The sequence below is a fragment of the Eretmochelys imbricata genome, chromosome 6 (assembly GCF_965152235.1).
Source record: "Eretmochelys imbricata isolate rEreImb1 chromosome 6, rEreImb1.hap1, whole genome shotgun sequence".
NCBI classification, from domain to species: Eukaryota; Metazoa; Chordata; order Testudines; family Cheloniidae; genus Eretmochelys; species Eretmochelys imbricata.
Genome location: NC_135577.1, coordinates 118,838,042 through 118,858,055, shown reverse-complemented (window position 1 = coordinate 118,858,055; position 20,014 = coordinate 118,838,042). Strand labels below are relative to the sequence as shown.

Sequence of the window (20,014 nt, the reverse complement as noted above, 5' to 3'; positions counted from 1 at the left end):
TGATGAGACTGCCTACAATGGCATGCAGCCGATCTGCGACTGCTAGCAGCAAATATCCCCAACAGCAATGGGACACTGGATAGGGAGAGTGTCATAAATATAAGGGGAAGGGTAAACCCCTTTGAAATTCCTCCTGGCCAGGAGAAAGCTCCTCTCACCTGTAAAGGGTTAAGAAGCTAAAGGTAACCTCGCTGGCACCTGACCAAAATGACCAATGAGGAGACAAGATACTTTCAAAAGCTGGGAGGAGGGAGAGAAACAAAGGGTCTGTGTCTGTCTGTATGCTGTGCTTGGCCAGGGATAGACCAGGAATGGAGTCTTAGAACTTTTAGTAAGTAATCTAGCTAGGTACGTGTTAGATTATGATTTCTTTAAATGGCTGAGAAAAGAATTGTGCTGAATAGAATAACTATTTCTGTCTGTGTATCTTTTTTGTAACTTAAGGTTTTGCCTAGAGGGGTTCTCTATGTTTTTAATCTAATTACCCTGTAAGATATCTACCATCCTGATTTTACAGGGGGGATTTCTTTATTTCTATTTACTTCTATTTTCTATTAAAAGTTTTCTTGTAAAAAACTGAATGCTTTTTCATTGTTCTCAGATCCAAGGGTTTGGGTCTGTGGTCACCTATGCAAATTGGTGAGGCTTTTTATCCAACATTTCCCAGGAAAGGGGGGGTGCAAGTGTTGGGAGGATTGTTCATTGTTCTTAAGATCCAAGGGTCTGGGTCTGTAATCACCTAGGCAAATTGGTGAGGCTTTTTACCAAACCTTGTCCAGGAAGTGGGGTGCAGGGTTTTGGGAAGTATTGTGGGGGGAAGGACGCGTCCAAACAGCACTTCCCCAGTAACCAGTATTAGTTTGGTGGTGGTAGCGGCCATTCCAAGGACCACGGGTGGAATACTTTGTACCTTGGGGAAGTTTTGACCTAAGCTGGTAAAGATAAGCTTAGGAGGTTTTTCATGCAGGTCCCCACATCTGTACCCTAGAGTTCAGAGTGGGGGAGGAACCTTGACAGAGAGCTCTGAGTTAGTACAGAGAATTCTTTCCCAGGTGTCTGGCTGGTGAGTCTTGCCTAAATACTCAGTGTCTAATTGGGGTGGGGAATGAATTTTCCCTTTAGTCAGACTGGCAGAGACCGGGGGGTGCTTTTGCCTTCCTCTGCAGTAAGGGGCACAGGTCACTTGTAGGTTTCGGCTAGTGTAAATGGTGGTTTCTCTGTAACTTGAATCATGATTTGAGGACTTCAGTAACTCAGCCACAGGTTAGGGGTCTATTGCAGGAGTGGGTGGATAAAGTTCTGTGGCTGCAAGGTGCAAGAGGTCAGACTAGAGGATCATGATGGTCCCTTCTGGCCTTAAAGTCTATGAGTCTAATTTTCTCTGAAGAGAAAGTCCAGGGTACACACCTAAACACACTTATAACCACCTTCTCTAAACAAGGACACTCCACCAGAGAAGTACTGTAGATCACACCATGAACAGGGCCACCCAAATATCCCAGAAGAAATTGCTTCAATATGGGGGGGGGGAAATCCCCCACTGATTGCATATCCATAGTTGTCACCTACCATACCACACTAGACCCCATATGGGGTATCATCAAACACTTACAACCCATATTCGATGGGGATCACATCCTGAAAGAAATTTTTCCCAACCCCTCTGTTCTGGCCTTCAAACAACCCCACAACCTCACCAAACCCATCGTCAGGAGCAAGCTCCCCACAGACCAGGACGCATCAACACAAAGCAGCACCAGACCCTGTCAAAACAGATGCAAAACCTATGCTTCTATGATCAATAACCCCTCCCCCAACACGCCTTTCAAGATACCGGAGTCCCACACATGCCTATCCCAGCATGTGGTGTAGCTCATCAAGTGCATCAAAGGCCACAACATCACTACACTCCCTAATGAACTCACGCAGAAAAATGATAAAAGACAAAAACACCATATCACCCGTGGGCAAACACATTTTATAAAGCACCATATTTGACCTCTCAATCCTCATCCTCAACGGAAACCTGCATAACACCTTCAAAAGATGAGCCTGCGAACTACAATTCACAAATCTGCTGGACACTAAAAACCATGGACTTAACAGAGAGGCTGGTTTTATGGCTCACAACAATTTGTGATGCACCCTCCTGCCTGCTAACCCTTAACTGGTCACTTCCTTTTCAGTAGTCTGCAACAGCCAGTGTGAACCCCTTATGCTTAACATTTACCTTAACCGAACACGACTTTTGCACTGGTTATCACCGCAAAGAAATGCTACGTGCTGGAAAATGTTGTTAAATTATATGTGGAGGGAAAAAGAAACTTTCCCGAAAAGTTTGCGTTAACTCATTAATCTTAGTTAAAATAAAAAACCAAAAACAAAACCAGCCCATCCCTTCAAACTTAGCAATCACCAGTTGGTTGGTCCCTTTTTAGTGTTAGCATGTTGCTGTGATTAGCAAGCTATATCAGTTTAAGAGCTGTGCAGGGAAAGCCTGGAAAAGTGGTTTCTAAATGACTGACTTACATTCAACCAGCTCTTGTTGTGGGAATAGCTGTCAGTATGGGCAGGGAAGTTGTGGAAAGTCCTGCAAATAAACTGGGACCACTAATACTGGAGTAATGAACATCATGCTGGAAGGTAAACAGAAGCTGAGCCACTGCATTTAAGAAAGAATGCCTCTTATCGGTGCATTACTTTTTCTCATACTGTTTATTCATACACTCCTCTTCTCCCACAGTCCTCTCTGTCTTCATTTCCAGCTGGCCCTATAAAAGCCAGTGAAGCCAGAAGCAGAAGGACCCTCTCTCTAGCCTGTTGTGAGGGACGGACCTGGCTGCTGGGAGCACACCAAGCTACCTGAGGTTTAGCAGGGATGGGGGAAGGCCAGAGGAGCTGGGGAGCTCTGGCCTGGAAACCCCCAGGCTGCAGGCCTAGTGGAAGGCCAAATAGGTACTGGGGTTGCAGAGGGCAGCAGGTCCAAACCCCCCTTGCCTATGATGAGTGGCGCTTACACTGCAGTCGGCCCCAGGGAACAGGGGCTAGGGGATGACTGGCAGTGGCCATAGACTGAGGCGAGGTGGGGGTAGAGGGCTGGGGGTTCCCTGGGAAGGGGAGACCCAGATCTGTGTGGGGTACTGCAGGTGGCAGCACCTCGGCGTGAAAGGGGGCACTGGGGTTCAGGAGGGACTTGGGCCCCAGCAGCAAGCAGGACACCAGCCTGCAGAGGGCATTCTGGAGGCTGGAATGTTAATTCCCTGGATGACCAGCAGGAGGTGCCGCAGGGGTGAGTCCAGCACCGCTATAGGCTGTATAAGTAGGGGCATTGCCAGCAGATTGAGGGACGTGATCGTTCCCCTCTATTCGACACTGGTGAGGCCTCATCTGGAGTACTGTGTCCAGTTTTGGGCCCCACACTACAAGAAGGATGTGAAAAAATTGGAAAGAGTCCCGCAGAGGGCAACAAAAATGATTAGGGGTCTGGAGCACATGATTTATGAGGAGAGGCTGAGGGAACTGGGATTGTTTAGTCTGCAGAAGAGAAGAATGAGGGGGGATTTGATAGCTGCTTTCAACTACCTGAAGGGGGGTTCCAAAGAGGATGGATCTAGACTGTTCTTAGTGGTAGCAGATGACAGAACAAGGAGTAATGGTCTCAGGTTGCAGTGGGGGAGGTTTAGGTTGGATGTTAGGAAAAACTTGTTCACTATGAGGGTGGTGAAGCACTGGAATGTGTTACCTAGGGAGGTGGTGGAATCTCCTTCCTTAGAGGTTTTCAAGGTCAGGCTTGACAAAGCCCTGGCTGGGATGATTTAGTTGGGGATTGGTCCTGCTTTGAGCAGGGGGTTGGACTAGATGACCTCCTGAGGTCCTTTCCAACCTTGATATTCTATAGCTTTGGGTGAAAGGATGTCTGAAAGGAGGCTGAGGTAATATAGACTTGGTCCTCATTCCCCATGAGTGTCTACGCACACTCTGCTTACTTGAACTTCTGTGGGTTTTGAGTGGGGACGGTTCCATAGTTGGTCAGGGGTAGGGCAGAACTATGGGGGAACCACTTTCAGAAGTGCCAATCTTCTGGAAGCCAGCGGGGATACGGCAGAGTAAACTGGCTTCTCTCAGCAGTAGCATAAATGTCCTCTGGTTCCACACCTTCAAAGTCCCCTGGATGCACTGGGCTAGGCACAGGTGAAGAAGCCATGGTAGCATGGCTCTTTGGGAGGCACTGGAAACCCAAGATCGGAGAAGCAGCATTGATTATCTGGAGCTACACACAGATGTCCTGAGATGCAAGGGATTTCACATGGGGCAGGGATATCCTGTCTGTTCTGTGGGTAGCAAACCAATCCCACCTCCCTGACCACATGATGTGTTGAAAAACCCATGTTCTCAACTAAATGGATTTTTTCCACCCAGCTTTAGTTCTCCTATGGGTTATTCCACATGAGGCAAAATCTGAGGCAAGGCGCTTGTAGAAGGCTTGCAGTGATTGTCTGATATGCTCCTGTTCTCAGTTAACCCAAACAGCTTTCTAAGCATTAGCTTTGTTTTCTATTCAATAAGAATTCCCCCGTAGTGTTCTTGGATTTCTCTATCCCTCCCCCACCACACACGTACAAACAAGGAAGGCTCTCCCCTTTGAACTGCCACCATTCAACCAATAAGCTTTATTGAACTCTACTGTTTTCATAGACCTGACAGGGCAGTTCTTCAGCACAATCAATGGGCAGCAAAATGAACCAAATTCCAACCTTGTAAAAACCCCTCTCCACTTCTTTTGGATATATGCCTAACTGAAGAAGAATCCAAGCACCATATTTTTAGACTCAAAAGACCGATTTGTGAACAGAAATAGAGAGTGAAGACCCATGAGGTGGGAAAGTATTATAGTAGCAGAACAATCTAGAGAACCAGAGTCAACAAAATACTAGCAGAATGATTTGCCAGTGAGGGAGAGATTAAAGTGGCAATCAAGATTCTTTTTCAAAAATCTGCTCTCAGTGGTTCTGTCCCAGCCCAATAAGTGAGACCCAAACAAAAAAGATCCAGATGATCATATTTTTCATTCTCCCTAACAGTGAGTTCCCACAGATTAAGAGTTACTATCCTACCCACATACATACACAAATTCACACCACATGTCTGTATACATAAATGAGTAGAATATATGACACTGTGGTTTAAAGATTTTATCACCACAAGATTGGGATGGGCTCATTACTCACGAATGGCAAAAGCTACTTGAGTGGGACCCGCCGACTCTCTCAATGCCATACCGCTGCAGTTGAGGTAGGAGGAGAGCCTTGAGTAGCAGTTTCCTGCATTTAACAGAGAAGGGGCAGGCGGTAGTGTTTTCAGCTGTGGAAGCAGCTTCCCGCTTTGGTCTGAAAGAGCTGGATCTGCAAGGACCATCTGTTCGCCTGACTTTTTTAAGAGGATGGAGGTGATTGTTTATACAGGATGGTTTGGATGTAGAATGTCCCACCTATTGGACTGTGTTGGAAGTGGAGTTTTGCTGGAGTTTGCTACTAGTTGCACTGTTGGGTTTTTTTCCAATAATATCAAAGGAGAGCAATACCCAAGCTATCTTACTGTCAATAAACAAAATTAAAATGGAGATATTGGTCCTCCACTTTCTGCAGCACAGCATATTCTTATTCCCTCCCAGCTGCAGAAGAGGGAGATGAAAGTATCAGTTTCACACAACAGAGAAGAAACACCATAACATTATTTTTTAAAAAATGTTTAAAGGGTCAAAAACTTAAAATAAACCCCTTTATTTATTTAAGTTGTCATGCAGGTCGTGTACAGAACCATCTTTGATCAATGTTACTTGATAGCCTACATAATGCTTGGGTGAAATAAGAAGCATCCGTTAACTTTGAGAGCATTGTTAACAGAATAAAATAGGTATTAATTTACAAATAGTGCACCTTAATAAATCACCCTGGAGCTGGATCGTCCCACAGTGTAACTTCATAAATTTAACTAACTACAAGCTAACGTAATTAATTTTCAGTCACGTGTAAGTGACCATTGTAATTGACTTTAACCTGTTTTTCTATGAATGAGCTCGGTCTCTTACATATTACGGATTAATAGATTTGTTAATCCATTCAGATTGCATTTCTTCACGTGGTTGAAAAAGAGAGCAGAGAGCTAAATCCTCCACTGGTGTCAATCAGCATAACTCCATTTACATCAGCTGATGATTTGACTCTTAAACATGCAAAAAAAATGTGATTTTTTTCCAGTCTGTATGCACGTAAGTACACCCATGTACTGTAACATTAAAAGACCCTTGAAGGAAAAGCACTGTAACAGGCTTGTATTCTCCAGTAAAAAAATCACCACTGAAATATTGTCCTGACAAATGAAATCAAAGGCTCTTTTGTTTTACATTTTGGAAGAGAAGTTTTGTAACTATTGAAAATTAACAGGCCACCCTTGCTGTGGCCAAGGGTTACTAGTTGGGCCAGTCCTGCTGTCAGTGGAGTCACTGGGTATTTTTCCACTTGCTTAAATGCAAGCAGAATTCAGACCTCTAGAGTAGGTATTTAACAGAGTGATTATATCCAGAGTAGAAAAGGAGCCAGCTAGTCCCTTACAGGATTAATGTGGCCTCGGGATAGCATTAAAACCGTTAGCACATTGGTTAACCTCTGGATCAGTTTACACTTCAAACATAAAAAGAAAAGGAGGACTTGTGGCACCTTAGAGACTAACCAATTTATTTCAGCATAAGCTTCTGTGAGCTTCAAACATACAATCTACAGGGCAGACCGTGCCTGGCTATGTGAGTGTTAGCACAGTGAGAGCACATTAGGAGCCTTCCCCCTCTCCCTTGTGCAGCTCATGCAAAGGCAGGTATGACTGCATTCCCTCCCTGAGCTGCTAGCTAGCTAGGTTTTTAGTCCATCCCCCTGCTATCTGAGTACCTGAGGGGGAAGGAGGAGGCAGGACTACAAACCTGTCAGCCATCTCCGCATCAACTCATGGAGCTGGCCAAGTGCCTGGGGTGGGGAACACGCTGCACCCTGGAGCGGGTGCAGGAGCAGGTGTGCTTATAGTCCCACAACTTTCTGCAGCAGCCCACTAGGGTGACATGAAAGCCAGAGCAGTTTTCTCTTTGAATCCGTATGCTGTTCTTGTACCCGGCGGAGACATCTGCAGCCCTCCAACGACCCACTTCCCTGCTTTGGCCACCTCAAATTCAAATCTCTGTGTCCTAGAAGGGGTGCAAAAATGCGAGGCATCCCTCATCAGCCAAGAGATTGGAGGACAGAGCTGCTGAGAAACTCCGAGCTTGATTCAGTAACTTTACACTGCAGCAGATGGGCCTGCTCATGTGGCTAAAGGGAGTGGCTACAGACTAGGGGCCGAATGGCTAGGCAGCAGTTCTGCGGAAAAGGACCTAGGGGTGACAGTGGATGAGAAGCTGGATATGAGTCAGCAGTGTGCCCTTGTTGCCAAGAAGGCCAATGGCATTTTGGGATGTATAAGTAGGGGCATAGCGAGCAGATCGAGGGACGTGATCGTTCCCCTCTATTAGACATTGGTGAGGCCTCATCTGGAGTACTGTGTCCAGTTTTGGGCCCCACACTACAAGAAGGATGTGGATAAATTGGAAAGAGTCCAGCGAAGGGCAACAAAAATGATTAGGGGTCTAGAACACATGACTTATGAGGAGAGGCTGAGGGAGCTGGGATTGTTTAGTCTGCAGAAGAGAAGAATGAGGGGGGGATTTGATAGCTGCTTTCAACTACCTGAAAGGGGGTTCCAAAGAGGATGGCTCTAGACTGTTCTCAATGGTAGCAGGTGACAGAACGAGGAGTAATGGTCTCAAGTTGCAGTGGGGGAGGTTTAGATTGGATATTAGGAAAAACTTTTTCCGTAGGAGGGTGGTGAAACACTGGAATGCGTTACCTAGGGAGGTGGTAGAATCTCCTTCCTTAGAGGTTTTTAAGGTCAGGCTTGACAAAGCCCTGGCTGGGATGATTTAACTGGGAATTGGTCCTGCTTCAAGCAGGGGGTTGGACTAGATGACCTTCTGGGGTCCCTTCCAACCCTGATATTCTATGATTCTATGAGTGTCTACATGGCAAATGAGGGTGTGATTGTCACACAGACAAACATACCCATGCTAGCTTTAATCTAGCTAGCACAAGTAACAATAGAAGAAGGTAGCATGGTCTAGCAACAAGAAATCGAGCCCAGGGAGCTGGTAAATACTCCAGTGGCTAGTCCATATAAAAGCCCATGCCACCATGCCTACATTACTGCTGTTATCTGTGCAGTTTACATTAAAGTTGGCATGGGCACTGCCTAGTCATGCTACAATCACACCCTCACTTACTGTGTAGACATACCCATTGTGTACTCAGGGTGGCTAAAGGTTGCAGAATTGGGCCCTTTGTCATGAGATGGGGTCAGAGAGATGCCACCTGACTGGATACTGACACAATGCTTCACTGCAAACATCACAGTCTAACATCAGAGTGCTGCACCGTAATTAACTGCCATTAGATGCAGTAGCTCTTCACCACTCAGAAGTTAAGTGACTAGGATCAGAAGCAAACATAACGGCAGGTTCTAGAGGAAGAACCTGGAAGGAATTGTCACTAAAACAAAAACAGGTGATAAAACGTTTTTGTCATAAACAGAAGCTTCTTAAGGTCATAAAGGATACCATGAGGTCTGTTAGGATGTGAAGAAAATGAAATCATATTGATTTTTGTCCAGCATGGCTGCTCTACCCTACAGTCTAGCTAACCTGTATCTATAGGACCTCACTTCCCTGGAGAGCACATCGAGCTAGAACAAGGACAGCTAAGGGGCGAGGAAGGGAAGGGACAGTGTAAAACGATCGTTCCTTTTGCACATGGGGATGGAGAGGTAACTGTGGTGAACTCCAAAAGCAAGGCTAAATTGTGACTTGGATTATGCACTCATGAAGAATATAAGAGGGAGTAAGCTCCCCTTTATATTCATGCCCACCAGGCTCCTGGGCCTAGGGTCCGAGCACACAGTAGTAAGAATGCGTTGAGCACTCGTTTACACTGGAACAAGTGGGTGGGAAGAGGCAGGCTCCACTCCCCCTCATTGGCTCCATTCCCACCCTAGTCACTTGCTAGCCCAGCTGAATGGGTTGCAGTTTGCTGCTGTCATAGGCCAAATGCCAGTTACTAGCCATCCCAAAGCGAGGGCTGTGACTGAAGTTGTTGTCTTTGCCTTTGGTAAACGAAAGGGCAGGTACGTTTCACAACGCTGAGTGCAAGAAGCCTTCTAAGCATCCCTGCCTTGGGTCAAAGTGGCAAGCAACTGGTTGGATAACCCATGGCCCAAAAACATATAAAGAAACAAAAATGTTTTTGTCTGAGTATTTGAACTGAATTGATATCAACAAGAAGTAGGTCAAATGAATATTCATTAGGCACGAGCCACCCACAGTTTGAAAATGAACCCAGAGTCAAAGGCCCAGCAAGCTCTATAAGCCAAAATAGAAACTGGGCTATTGGTTCTGACTTCATACAGTCTTGATCCTGTGCCGCCGACTTAAAATGAGCAGAGGATCATGCTCCGTATAAGAAAGAAAAACATCAACAATGACAGGTTTGGTCACCGGGATTGCCAGGATGCAGTGCCAGAATACACGTGGTGGTCTGTTCTCACTCATGGAGACAGAGACACGAATTCCACAGGATCTTTCATTGACTAATCTATTTCCATTATTCGTGGACAGCTTCTTTTAATTAATAATGCTGTGGAAATTATTTAACCAAAATGGGTTCTGTTTTTGTCACCCCTGGTGACACCTCAAAAGAGGAATCACTGTCACAGGACAAGCAGTGAATCACCGTTTCTAAGGATTCACCAATGGGGTGAGGCAGCTTATCTCAGGAATAGGAAAGCTCACCAATTGCCTGAGTTATATAAGGGCCAGACTGTGAACGCAAATAACCCCATCAACTTTAATTGGACTAAGTCTGAGTAACTGCTGCCTAATGTAAATGCGGGGACTCACAAACTGACCTAAATAACCTTACTGTAGTGTCTACAGCATCCTATATTAAAGTATAGGGGAGTATGAGTGAATACTATGGTAACTGTATTAATTTAAGGGAAAAGTGGCAAGTTTTTATAGTTCACCACTGCAGTTTATACTTAGTATACCTCTTGGTAATCTCCTCCCAACCCCAAATGGGTGGCAAAGCCCCTCAACATCCTTACAGTATTTCTTACGAAACACTCAAATGATGCACATATGAGGAGTGACCAAAAAAAGTTTAGTATTAGTCATCCAACATAAAATTGTATTGGTCTAATGCCTCATCCCAAAAGTTTCCATTCCATTTAGCCCAAAGTCCTAGATTAAATGAGACCAGTAATTTGATTTTAGTCTCAAAGGCAAGTCTTTTGAACCCTTTAACAAGGAGGAAGTCTACATCCACCATGCTATGTTCTTTATCAACCAACTGCCAAAGAAAAGCTGAGTGCAGAATCTACTTTGAAAAGTGCAATAAACTCACAACACAAAGGCTCATTATAAATGGCAAAACTGCATTGGATAAAGTGGGAACAATTGTATGCAAAGTAGACTGCCACCGTGCTGAATGACTTTTCACAGCAAACATGCAAAAGTATCAGAGATCCCCAGGACACTTTTAAGCAGATGGAACTATGCATGAACTCTGGAAGTTATATAGTTCTAGGTTCCCCAATTTTAATATGTTCTTAAATCCACATGCTCATTTAGTTTGCTTTCAGGAAAGCCTCCAAAATGGACAAGAATGTGGATACCAACAAAGACGTTAATATGAAACTCGCTTTGAAGAGATACAAGTATTTGGCTTAAATGAAAACAATGGTATTTTTAAGGTCTAAGATTAAAAATCACTAGCAAAAACCAGGGAACTGATTAAAAAAGAAATTGTTCTAATTTCAAGTATAGAGAAAAACAATAGGCCATGACATGACATGACCTGAGGATCTGCAGGTAAATAACCTCATATGTTTAAACTGTGTTAGATGAATTATACATCAGCCATTATATATTTATATATATAAAGACATTCCAACTGCCTTAAATGTATCCTCTCTCTCTTTGCATTCCTATGCCTCATTCTCTAACACACATTCCAACAGTGAATATGCCAGAGATCCTATAGGCACAGTCTTATTCATCACACACCCCTTTTTCAGTCCCTGAGCACCATCTATCCTGTGCACTGGATCAGACACTGTGGAAAATAACAGCATGCAATCATTTATATTTAAAAAACACGGGTGAAATATTGGCCTCACTGAAGTCAATGGCAACACCCCATACTGTAATGCACACCATACAAAATATATAATATATGACAGTCTCTCTGCTACCTGGGGATTTTGCCACTAGTTGGAAGTGGTAGCAAGAACTGAAAACCTGTGTATTTAAAAATATTTGAACTAAGTACTTGTTTTCTTCAGGAACCTATTTGCTGACTCAAAATAGGTCTTGTAAAATGTTGGCCGCCAATAGTATGTTCATTTTTGTGTGTTTGACTCTTTACTAACAATTTTTTTTTAACTCCACTCGCCAGGGTCTGATTGCTCTGATTGCTCCACAGGCCAAGCTTGTAAAACAAGGCCCTAATCCAAAGAGCAGAGATTCTCAAAAGGCATTTCATGAATTACATGTTATAAATATTCTCTCCCACATCGGAAGTTAGTAACTGATTGATGGGCCCTTCGAAGCGCTGGTCTTTAAACTTTAGTTTTCAGAGATGGACATGAATCTCATTGCAGTTTTCAAGAATATTTCTAGTTTAATTATTTTCTCTACTTGGAAAAAGTTCCAAGTTCTGTTCCTGCCTTGCAGTCCGGATTAGTGATGTTAGAGAGGGCACGAGCATTTCAGCACACAAAGAAAGATGCAACACTTTGCAATTGCAGGTTAAAAGTCACTTCGCCATTCTGAGCAGGAGAGATCGCTGCAGGTTGAAAAGCTAGCAGCCACTCTCATTTTATGGGCCCATAAATTTATTGTGATGGATGAACTATCTAACCAACAACAACAACAACAACAAAATATCTTGAGTTGGTAATACCATGCTGCACAACTCTGTTAAGTAAGTTATTCAACATGCCAGGTCTCTGGATATTATTGGGGAGTGAGAAAACATTATTTCTCCACCTCAATGTGTCTGTCTCTTTTCTTGTCATGTGGAACTAACCTTTCAGGCTTAGTACTATTACTAATTTATTAGCCTTTTAAATGCCTCAATTGCTGTACAGTCTGTGGATTAAATCTTAATGCTTGCTGAAGCAAAGAGTGCTTTAGAAATGTGTGCGCACGTGTAAAGCAATAAACCAGATGGGGGAACAATTCTCTGTACCTCTGCGTTTGCTACAGTGAGAGCAAACAAACAACCATCTTCTTGAGCACAGAAGAGCCAGCAGTTGATGTTTGTTATAATTAAATGGTGACTCTTAGAAGCGATGACTTAACTAAAAAAGGTGTTAAATATATTTCTGTTCAAATCAATTAAAGGAGAAAATGATTTTCTTTCCATTTAGGTTAAATGACTACTGCACAAATTGCTGTCATACAATTGTGCAGCCCTGTCAGTCCAATCTCTTGTGACCTGATCGACTGCTTCTGCCCACTTGATGGGACCATCTGTTGGATAGTTAGGGCCACATTTTCTAAGAAATGAACCTTTAAACTAACTGTTTTGTCCCTAGTATAGAACACAAGGGGAAGCATGAACATTTTCTGCCAATGGAACTTAATCCAAAACCCACTGAAGTCACTTACTTAATAGGATTTTGGATTGGGGTATGGTGTTTAAGAGCATAAAAATCTATCTAGTGCCTAGGAATGAAGCACAGGAAATCCCTGCACCAGACTGGCTGAATATCCCAGCATTGTTCTTTTAGGAAAAGGCCTTTCCCCCCACCAAACCTAGCTCCTGGATGTTGAGAAGCTACAGACAGACATCAAGTGTGATTCCACATAGCCACGTTCTTCAGAACCTTTTACTGCCAATCCATTCATATTTACTGCTTCCCTACATACCCAACAGGGATCTATCTCTCCTCTCCCGTGAAAGCCAATCTACATATCTTTCTTTATAAGCTTCACTATGAAATTCAGCTCCTCTTTGCTTTCAGCCACAGCAAGAAAATCCTCCTGGCACAAATCTTCCCTTCCAACGCTCAGTCCAAATACCAGGCTTTGCTCTGGGTAATTCCACCAGTGAAAAGAATTCTCCCACCATTACCATCAGGGTGTCAAGTGCCTGCATAGGCACTCCCCCACCATTACTACAGCCCCTGCGTAGTAACTACCGTGGCTGTAACACAGAGGATCCATGTCTAAGTGCTCCATGCAGCCACACTGTGGGCGCTCGCCAGACTGCACCTCCTGGTCCGTAGGGGTTAGCGTGCAGGGAACTCGGTTCTGCATTGCACATCTGTATCTGTGCAGCCACCCCTTATATTGCACCCCACCTTGTGGAGCACACTGGTCCCACTGCAGAAGGCCCTCTTCCTCCTTGGAGGAAAGGAAAGGATTTCCGCTATGTGAATAGCAGAATTGCAGTCTACGGCTTTGTCAGCAAAGTGTTCACGTTGCTTTCGGTAACGCAAAGCTCTGGCATGCCTCCAGAGGAAAAGGTGTAGTTTCAGGAAGTCAGTTTAAGTGACAGATTTATAGTCACAAGAAGCAAAATTTATATTTTGACACAGCATGAGTTGTATTAGCTTGTCCCATGAAATTGCCTTCAAGCATTTCTTCCCTGGTCTCACATCTGTCCTGGTTCTGCCCAGGTTCTTGAGCAGCGTTTTCAGCTCTGGACTAGCAATTCATAGCACATTGCAGGTAGCAAGGTGGGAATTACAAGAGAGGGTAAGATGACAATCTTAAACCTAAACTGGATTTTTGCTGTGCTCTCTTTTTCGGCCTTAACTCAGACTGGGTGCATCTGTAGGCCCATTTTAACCTCTCCCAACTCTCCCCCTGCTGAGTCACTTCCCTACATCCTGTACTTTGCTGACTGCATTGACAGCACTAAAGAACCATCATTCTTTTTTCTGGGCAGCATCTTTGTACAAGCTACTGTTGCCAGAACGATACTAGGCTCAATGAACCACCAGTCCAGCTGCGCAATTCCTATTTTACTATAAGCATTGAGCTCCTTTTTCTCTATGGCTGAATTGTCTTTAACAAATCATCATAGCCTTACAGTAACTTCAGATGAGATGCCCTAGATGCAGCTATAGAAAAAAAAAGATCCATTTCAACTGTAAAAGGATTTCAGTTAACGCTCAATAATCTATAAATCACTGTTATGAGATTTTCCTATGCAAATCAAATGTATATGATCCTCATCAATCTTTAAGAACACCTCCATAAAGATTAAATTTTGCAGCTGCAATGCGAATTAAAGGATCTGTTAACTTATTTTCAAGATACATCTTTATAGCTAATTAATTTTCAGATCGAGTGTTCTTTGAAATGACTCATGGATAGTGAGCTTTGCTGATTGATTATAAAATGAGAAGGTGGGTTAAAAAAAGAGAGAGTTGTGAATATAAAATCACTGTCAAGATTGATTAACCTCGACATATTAAAATTCTAAACTGAGTAAGCAAGAGAAGCGGGTATTAACATAATACCTTTGTGGAGTATAATTTATTATTTCACATCAATAAATTCCTCTTAGTTGGTCCATGTCCCATCAGCAAGGCCTCTGATCTAGATTTTAGTAGATGGGAAAGTGAACTTCATCTTGGAAGAAGTAATAATTTGGATTATATTGGACTATAAAACACAGCCTTATATATGATGTAAAAGGAATGAAAAAACAAAGTAAGTGTCATTCATATGTCACCCTCATAGGCAGATACTCTGAACTTCAGATCTACAGGGAGCTTTTAAGAAGCCACCATTAATGAACAGCCACAGCTTTTACTGAAAGTCTAGTTAATCTGCACTGACCTGAAAACATCAAGACTAAATTTGGGATTGCTATTTGCCACACAGACTTTGTGGGCGGTTCTCAATCACTTTTCCCCTAGAAATGGTGAGAATTAGACCAAGTGCATTACCCGTTTCCTCAGATTGCAAGTGAGCGTGAGATTCCTGGAGAAGGAGTTTGCAAAAGCTGTATAAAAGTCCAGAACTTTCAGCAAGGCTTCCCGTTTAATAATATGTAAATCGCAGTACGTCAGTGCCCGGACATTGGCACACGCATGGGCCAAAGTGGTTTCCTTCCAGAAGATATCGCCAAACACATCGCCTTTACCTGCAAAAGAGCAGGACACATTTATTAAACCACACATATACACTGCTCTTCAGCAAACCAATTAGTCCCTTCCCCAAATTTTCTTCAGTTCCCAATTATTCTGAATTTAGGCCCAGATTTTTAAAGGTATTTAGGCATTGCTCTGTTCAGCATTGCAAAGCATAATAAATTTTGGATCCTAGGTCTCTTTCAATGAGACTTAGGCTCCTAAGTGCAAAAGTCACTGTCATAAATATAAAGGGAAGGGTAACCACCTTTCTGTATACAGTGCTATAAAATCCCTCCTGGCCAGAGGCAAAACCCTTTCACCTGTAAAGGGTTAAGAAGCTAAGGTAACCTCGCTGGCACCTGACCCAAAATGACCAATGAGGGAAAGAGATACTTTCAAATCTGGAGGGAGGGGTGAACAAAGGTTTTGGTCTGTCTGTGTGATGCTTTTGCCGGGAACAGATCAGGAATGCAGCCTTACAACTCCTGTAAAGTTAGTAAGTAATCTATAAGTAATCTAGCTAAAAAATGCGTTAGATTTTCTTTTGTTTAATGGCTGGTAAAATAAGCTGTGTTGGATGGAATGTATATTCCTGTTTTTGTGTCTTTTGTAACTTAAGGTTTTGCCTAGAGGGATTCTCTATGTTTTGAATCTGATTACCCTGTAAGGTATTTACCATCCTGATTTTACAGAGGTGATTCTTTTACCCTTCCTTTAATTAAAATTCTTCTTTTAAGAACCTGATTGATTTTTCATTGTTCTTAAGATCCAAGGGTTTGGGTCTGTGTTCACATGTGCCAATTGGTGAGGATTCTTATCAAGCCTTCCCCAGGAAAGAGGGTGTAGGGCTTGGCGGGATATTTTGGGAGAAGACGTCTCCAAGTGGGCTCTTTCCCTGTTCTTTGTTTAAAACGCTTGGTGGTGGCAGCATACGGTTCAAGGACAAGGCAAAGTTTGTACCTTGGGGAAGTTTTTAACCTAAGCTGGTAAGAATAAGCTTAGGGGGTCTTTCATGCAGGTCCCCACATCTATACCCTAGAGTTCAGAGTGAGGAAGGAAGCTTGACAGTCACTTTTGAAAATGAGACTTATTAAGCTCCTTTTAAAAACTGGATGGGGGGGCAGTTTTTGAAAATTTTATTCTTAAGCACATGCTACAACTATGCATGTGCTATTAAGTGCTTTGCTGAATCTGAGCCTCACTGAAGTATCTAACGATTAGAGCCAATCAAACTATTAATTAAGAATAACATTTGCTAAAAAAATCAACTCCCTTTTTGGCTAGCAAATCATTCACAAATACACCCTGATTCCTGTGAATGAACCTGTTCATTTGCATTCACTGAATAGTTCTGACAAATAATTTTCTAACTACTTGTTGTCCATGACTGTTTGCATTAAATATTTTCGAATTGTGTTGTGCAGTTGGGCATCTGTTTTTACTCCCTAACTGAATGACATTTTATTTTTAAACAGGAGAATAACAAATGGTAAGTAATTTGTAATGAGCTTGTGTTTTATGTTGTTTTCAGCTGCACAATCATCTGCTCTAAAATTTGTGAAATATTGGGAATTTGTGAACATTCTGAAGAATGTCCAACAGTCATTGCAATGAAAAATTGCAAACAACAAACAAACTGACCCCACAAATCTTAGTGAACTGAACATTGTACTTATATTTAGTTGTATTTGACAATCTGATTTTCTGCCATTTGACCAGTGCTGCTAACAATTAGATTAAGTGATTTTTCTAGATGAAATATTATTAATTATCGATGCTACAGTATTGTCCAAAAGCCCAATCAGGATCAGAGCCCCACTGGATGGGCACTGTAGAAACATATTTGAAGACCTCATTCCTGCCTTGAAGACTTTACCATCTAGATTAAGACAAAACTAAATATCTGAACATTTACAGGTACTAGTGTATATAAAATCCATGCCTCCAAAGCTTGGTCTGGCCAAAGCTATTAGGAAGGTAGTGGCTCAAACTATTCATTTTATTTGGATGTTGCAAAGTGAAATGATAGGTACATATCACATTCTGGGTGACAACTCTTCACTGGTCTGAAGCTGATTCTGTCGCAAAAGCAATTTTCGCTATTTTTAGCAGATTGGATTTCCCTAGGGAGATTTTACCTGACTGTGGGTCAAATTTCAGGTCTCAGCTATCGAGTTATGGAAGTTGTTTGGGGCAAAACAACTAAAAGCCATCCCATATCACCCAGAGACAAATGGTCTGTTGGAGAGGTTCAATGGAATTCTAAAATCTAGGCTCAGAATCAAATAGGAGAACCGGAGTCTGGGACAATGTCACTAACGGATTGTTACCCTATTTGCTATTTGCTTATAGGAAAGTGCCCCAAGAGTCAGCAGGGTTTGCCCCATTTGATCTTCTATATGGAAGAGAAGTGAGGGATCTTAGCTGAGACTCCTGAGAAGGGTACACTGTTACAGAAGTTAATGGACTTAATGGAAATGGATCAGACTAATCTCAGGAACAGTCCAAACAAAAGGTGCAGTATGGCCAACATACTTGTAAATGCTCTTTTGAAATGGAGGATTTGTGGTTAGTGCTAAGCACTAAAATGCAGAATTCTTGGGAAGGACCTTTTGCAGTGACAGAAGAGGTGAATGAAGATACAGATCATGTTAAAAGGTCGCATGGTAATGGTGTCCCACAGCTAGTGCATGTAAACAGATTTAAAGCTTATCACAGCAGGCAAGCTATGGTCAACACAAGCTGTTGTGTAGAAAGGGAAACTGAGGCACATTACCTCACTGAACGTCAGCCTGACTCACCCATGGAAAGCATTGATCTCTATGGTGAGTTAACACCAGTTGAAAAGGCAGAGGTGTTATCTGTGCTGCAAGAACATAGACAAGTGTTTTCTAGCAAACCAGGGAAGACTCACTTGCTAACTTATATGACCATTACTGTAGGATTACAGCCATCCCAGCAGGTCCTACCGCACCACTGGCAAGGCATAAGAGCAAATTTGCACAGAAATACAAAGCATGCTGGACCAGGGCTGCACCTATACACAGACACCCAGACTGTGACCTGCATGCTGTTTGGCTGTTTGTGAACATCCCGTGCTGGGAACTACAACAGCAAAGCATTGTGAGGCACCCAAGGTTATGGGGCAGGCAGCGATACAACCGCACACTGATCTGGATCGTACCCCGGAATGTGACAGTCCAGTTTTGCATAAAAGAAAAGACACATGGTTCAATGTCACAGCTAGAACCAAGTGTCATGACAAATATCTCAAGATTAAAACCTTTCCTCATATTTACTGTAAACCAGAGAAGTGGCAGATCTGAAGTGTAGATCTGCAGTGCTGGTCACTCCATCTCAAAAAGGATATTTGCACACATGAATAACTTAACTCATATGTGGCAAGTTATATGCATAATTATTGGCAAGTTTGAGCCCTAACATAGCTGTTCTGACAGTGGTTAACAGTTGGGAAGACACCCCCTTTGAGTAGCCAAAATTCCCTTCTCTTGCCTAATTGCTTTTCTAGCAATATGCTGAGTGAGGTCCAATATTTGGACTGTGCCTGATACCCAAATTACCTGAAGCAGCCACTGTAGAAAAAGTGAATGTATAAAATGAGGGTGGCGTTCAGAAGTATCCTCCTCATTTCTTACAAAATGCTCACCTTGATTTTAACAAAAGTTACAAACATTTTTAGGACCCTTAAAAGGAAACAAAGTATAAGGGATTTGGTGTCTAATTCAAAACCCAGTAAAGTCTTTTCATAGAGATTAAAGCCAGATGGGACCATTAGATCATCTAGAACTGAACGCCTGTCAATCACAGGCGATTACATTTCACCCAGATATCCCTATATTGAGCCAAATTACTTTAGTTAAACAAAAGCATTTCAGTCCTCAGGAGAGTGAACTGTTGTGAGCCACAGGCCAAGACCAGGAAAGAGTGAGGTGCCACCAATGCCCGGGGCCCTTGCCGTGGCAGGAAAATGAAGAGGTGAAATATGCTCAGATGATACCCGTGCCCCTTGCTGCAGAGGAAAGCGAAAAAACCACAAGGCCTCTGCCAATCTGTCCTGGGGGGAAATTCCTTTTTGACCCCCAAATCCGGCGATCAGTTTGACCCTGAGCATGTGAGCAAGACACACCAGCCAGGCATCTAAGAAAGAGGTTTCTTAGCACTCTCTCCATTGATTTCAATAGCCCTTGGATTGGGCCCCGGTGAAGGTTTATTTTATAGCTTGGAGACTTTATTTTCCCAAGGGAAGAACGATAGTACATGTATAATATTTTTTATCACCCACACTCTCAAATATTTGCAACATTTTCTAAGGATACTTTGCAGCTTTGTTTTGGGAACTACATACACTAACCAAATTAACAATCTAGCTGATCAAACTGATCTCATTGTTCCATGTGGTCCGGGGTTTTATTTCTGTGTACTGTCTATGGTATTGTATGTGCATAATATTATTCACTAGATCTTTGGAGGTTTGCAAAACATGAATAGGAATTTCTATTTGTAGTAAAGTAAAAATTGCTGATGCTTGTCTTGGTTTTATTCATCTCTATTTTACATTCAATAAAAAATAATGTCTATATCTTGGAATTGTCTCTTCTAATGAAGATTATAAAGGCTTTCTTTCTTAGTCTGGTTTTCAAAGGATTTTTTTAAAAAATGAGGGTGAATATGGAATACATAATCCAGCTAATGCATTTTACAAAATGAGATG

The 20,014-nt window shown here is 42.7% G+C and overlaps 1 protein-coding gene across 1 annotated transcript in view; it reads right to left on the bottom strand.

Moving 5' to 3' along the window:
* KCNH5 (potassium voltage-gated channel subfamily H member 5) overlaps nt 1-20,014 on the bottom strand; it is a 233,697-nt gene that overhangs the window by 30,415 nt on the left and 183,268 nt on the right. Inside the window, exon 10 of the mRNA XM_077820578.1 lies at nt 15,097-15,293. Coding sequence (XP_077676704.1) covers nt 15,097-15,293 — 197 coding nt within the window. The remainder of the gene's footprint in view (nt 1-15,096; nt 15,294-20,014) is intronic.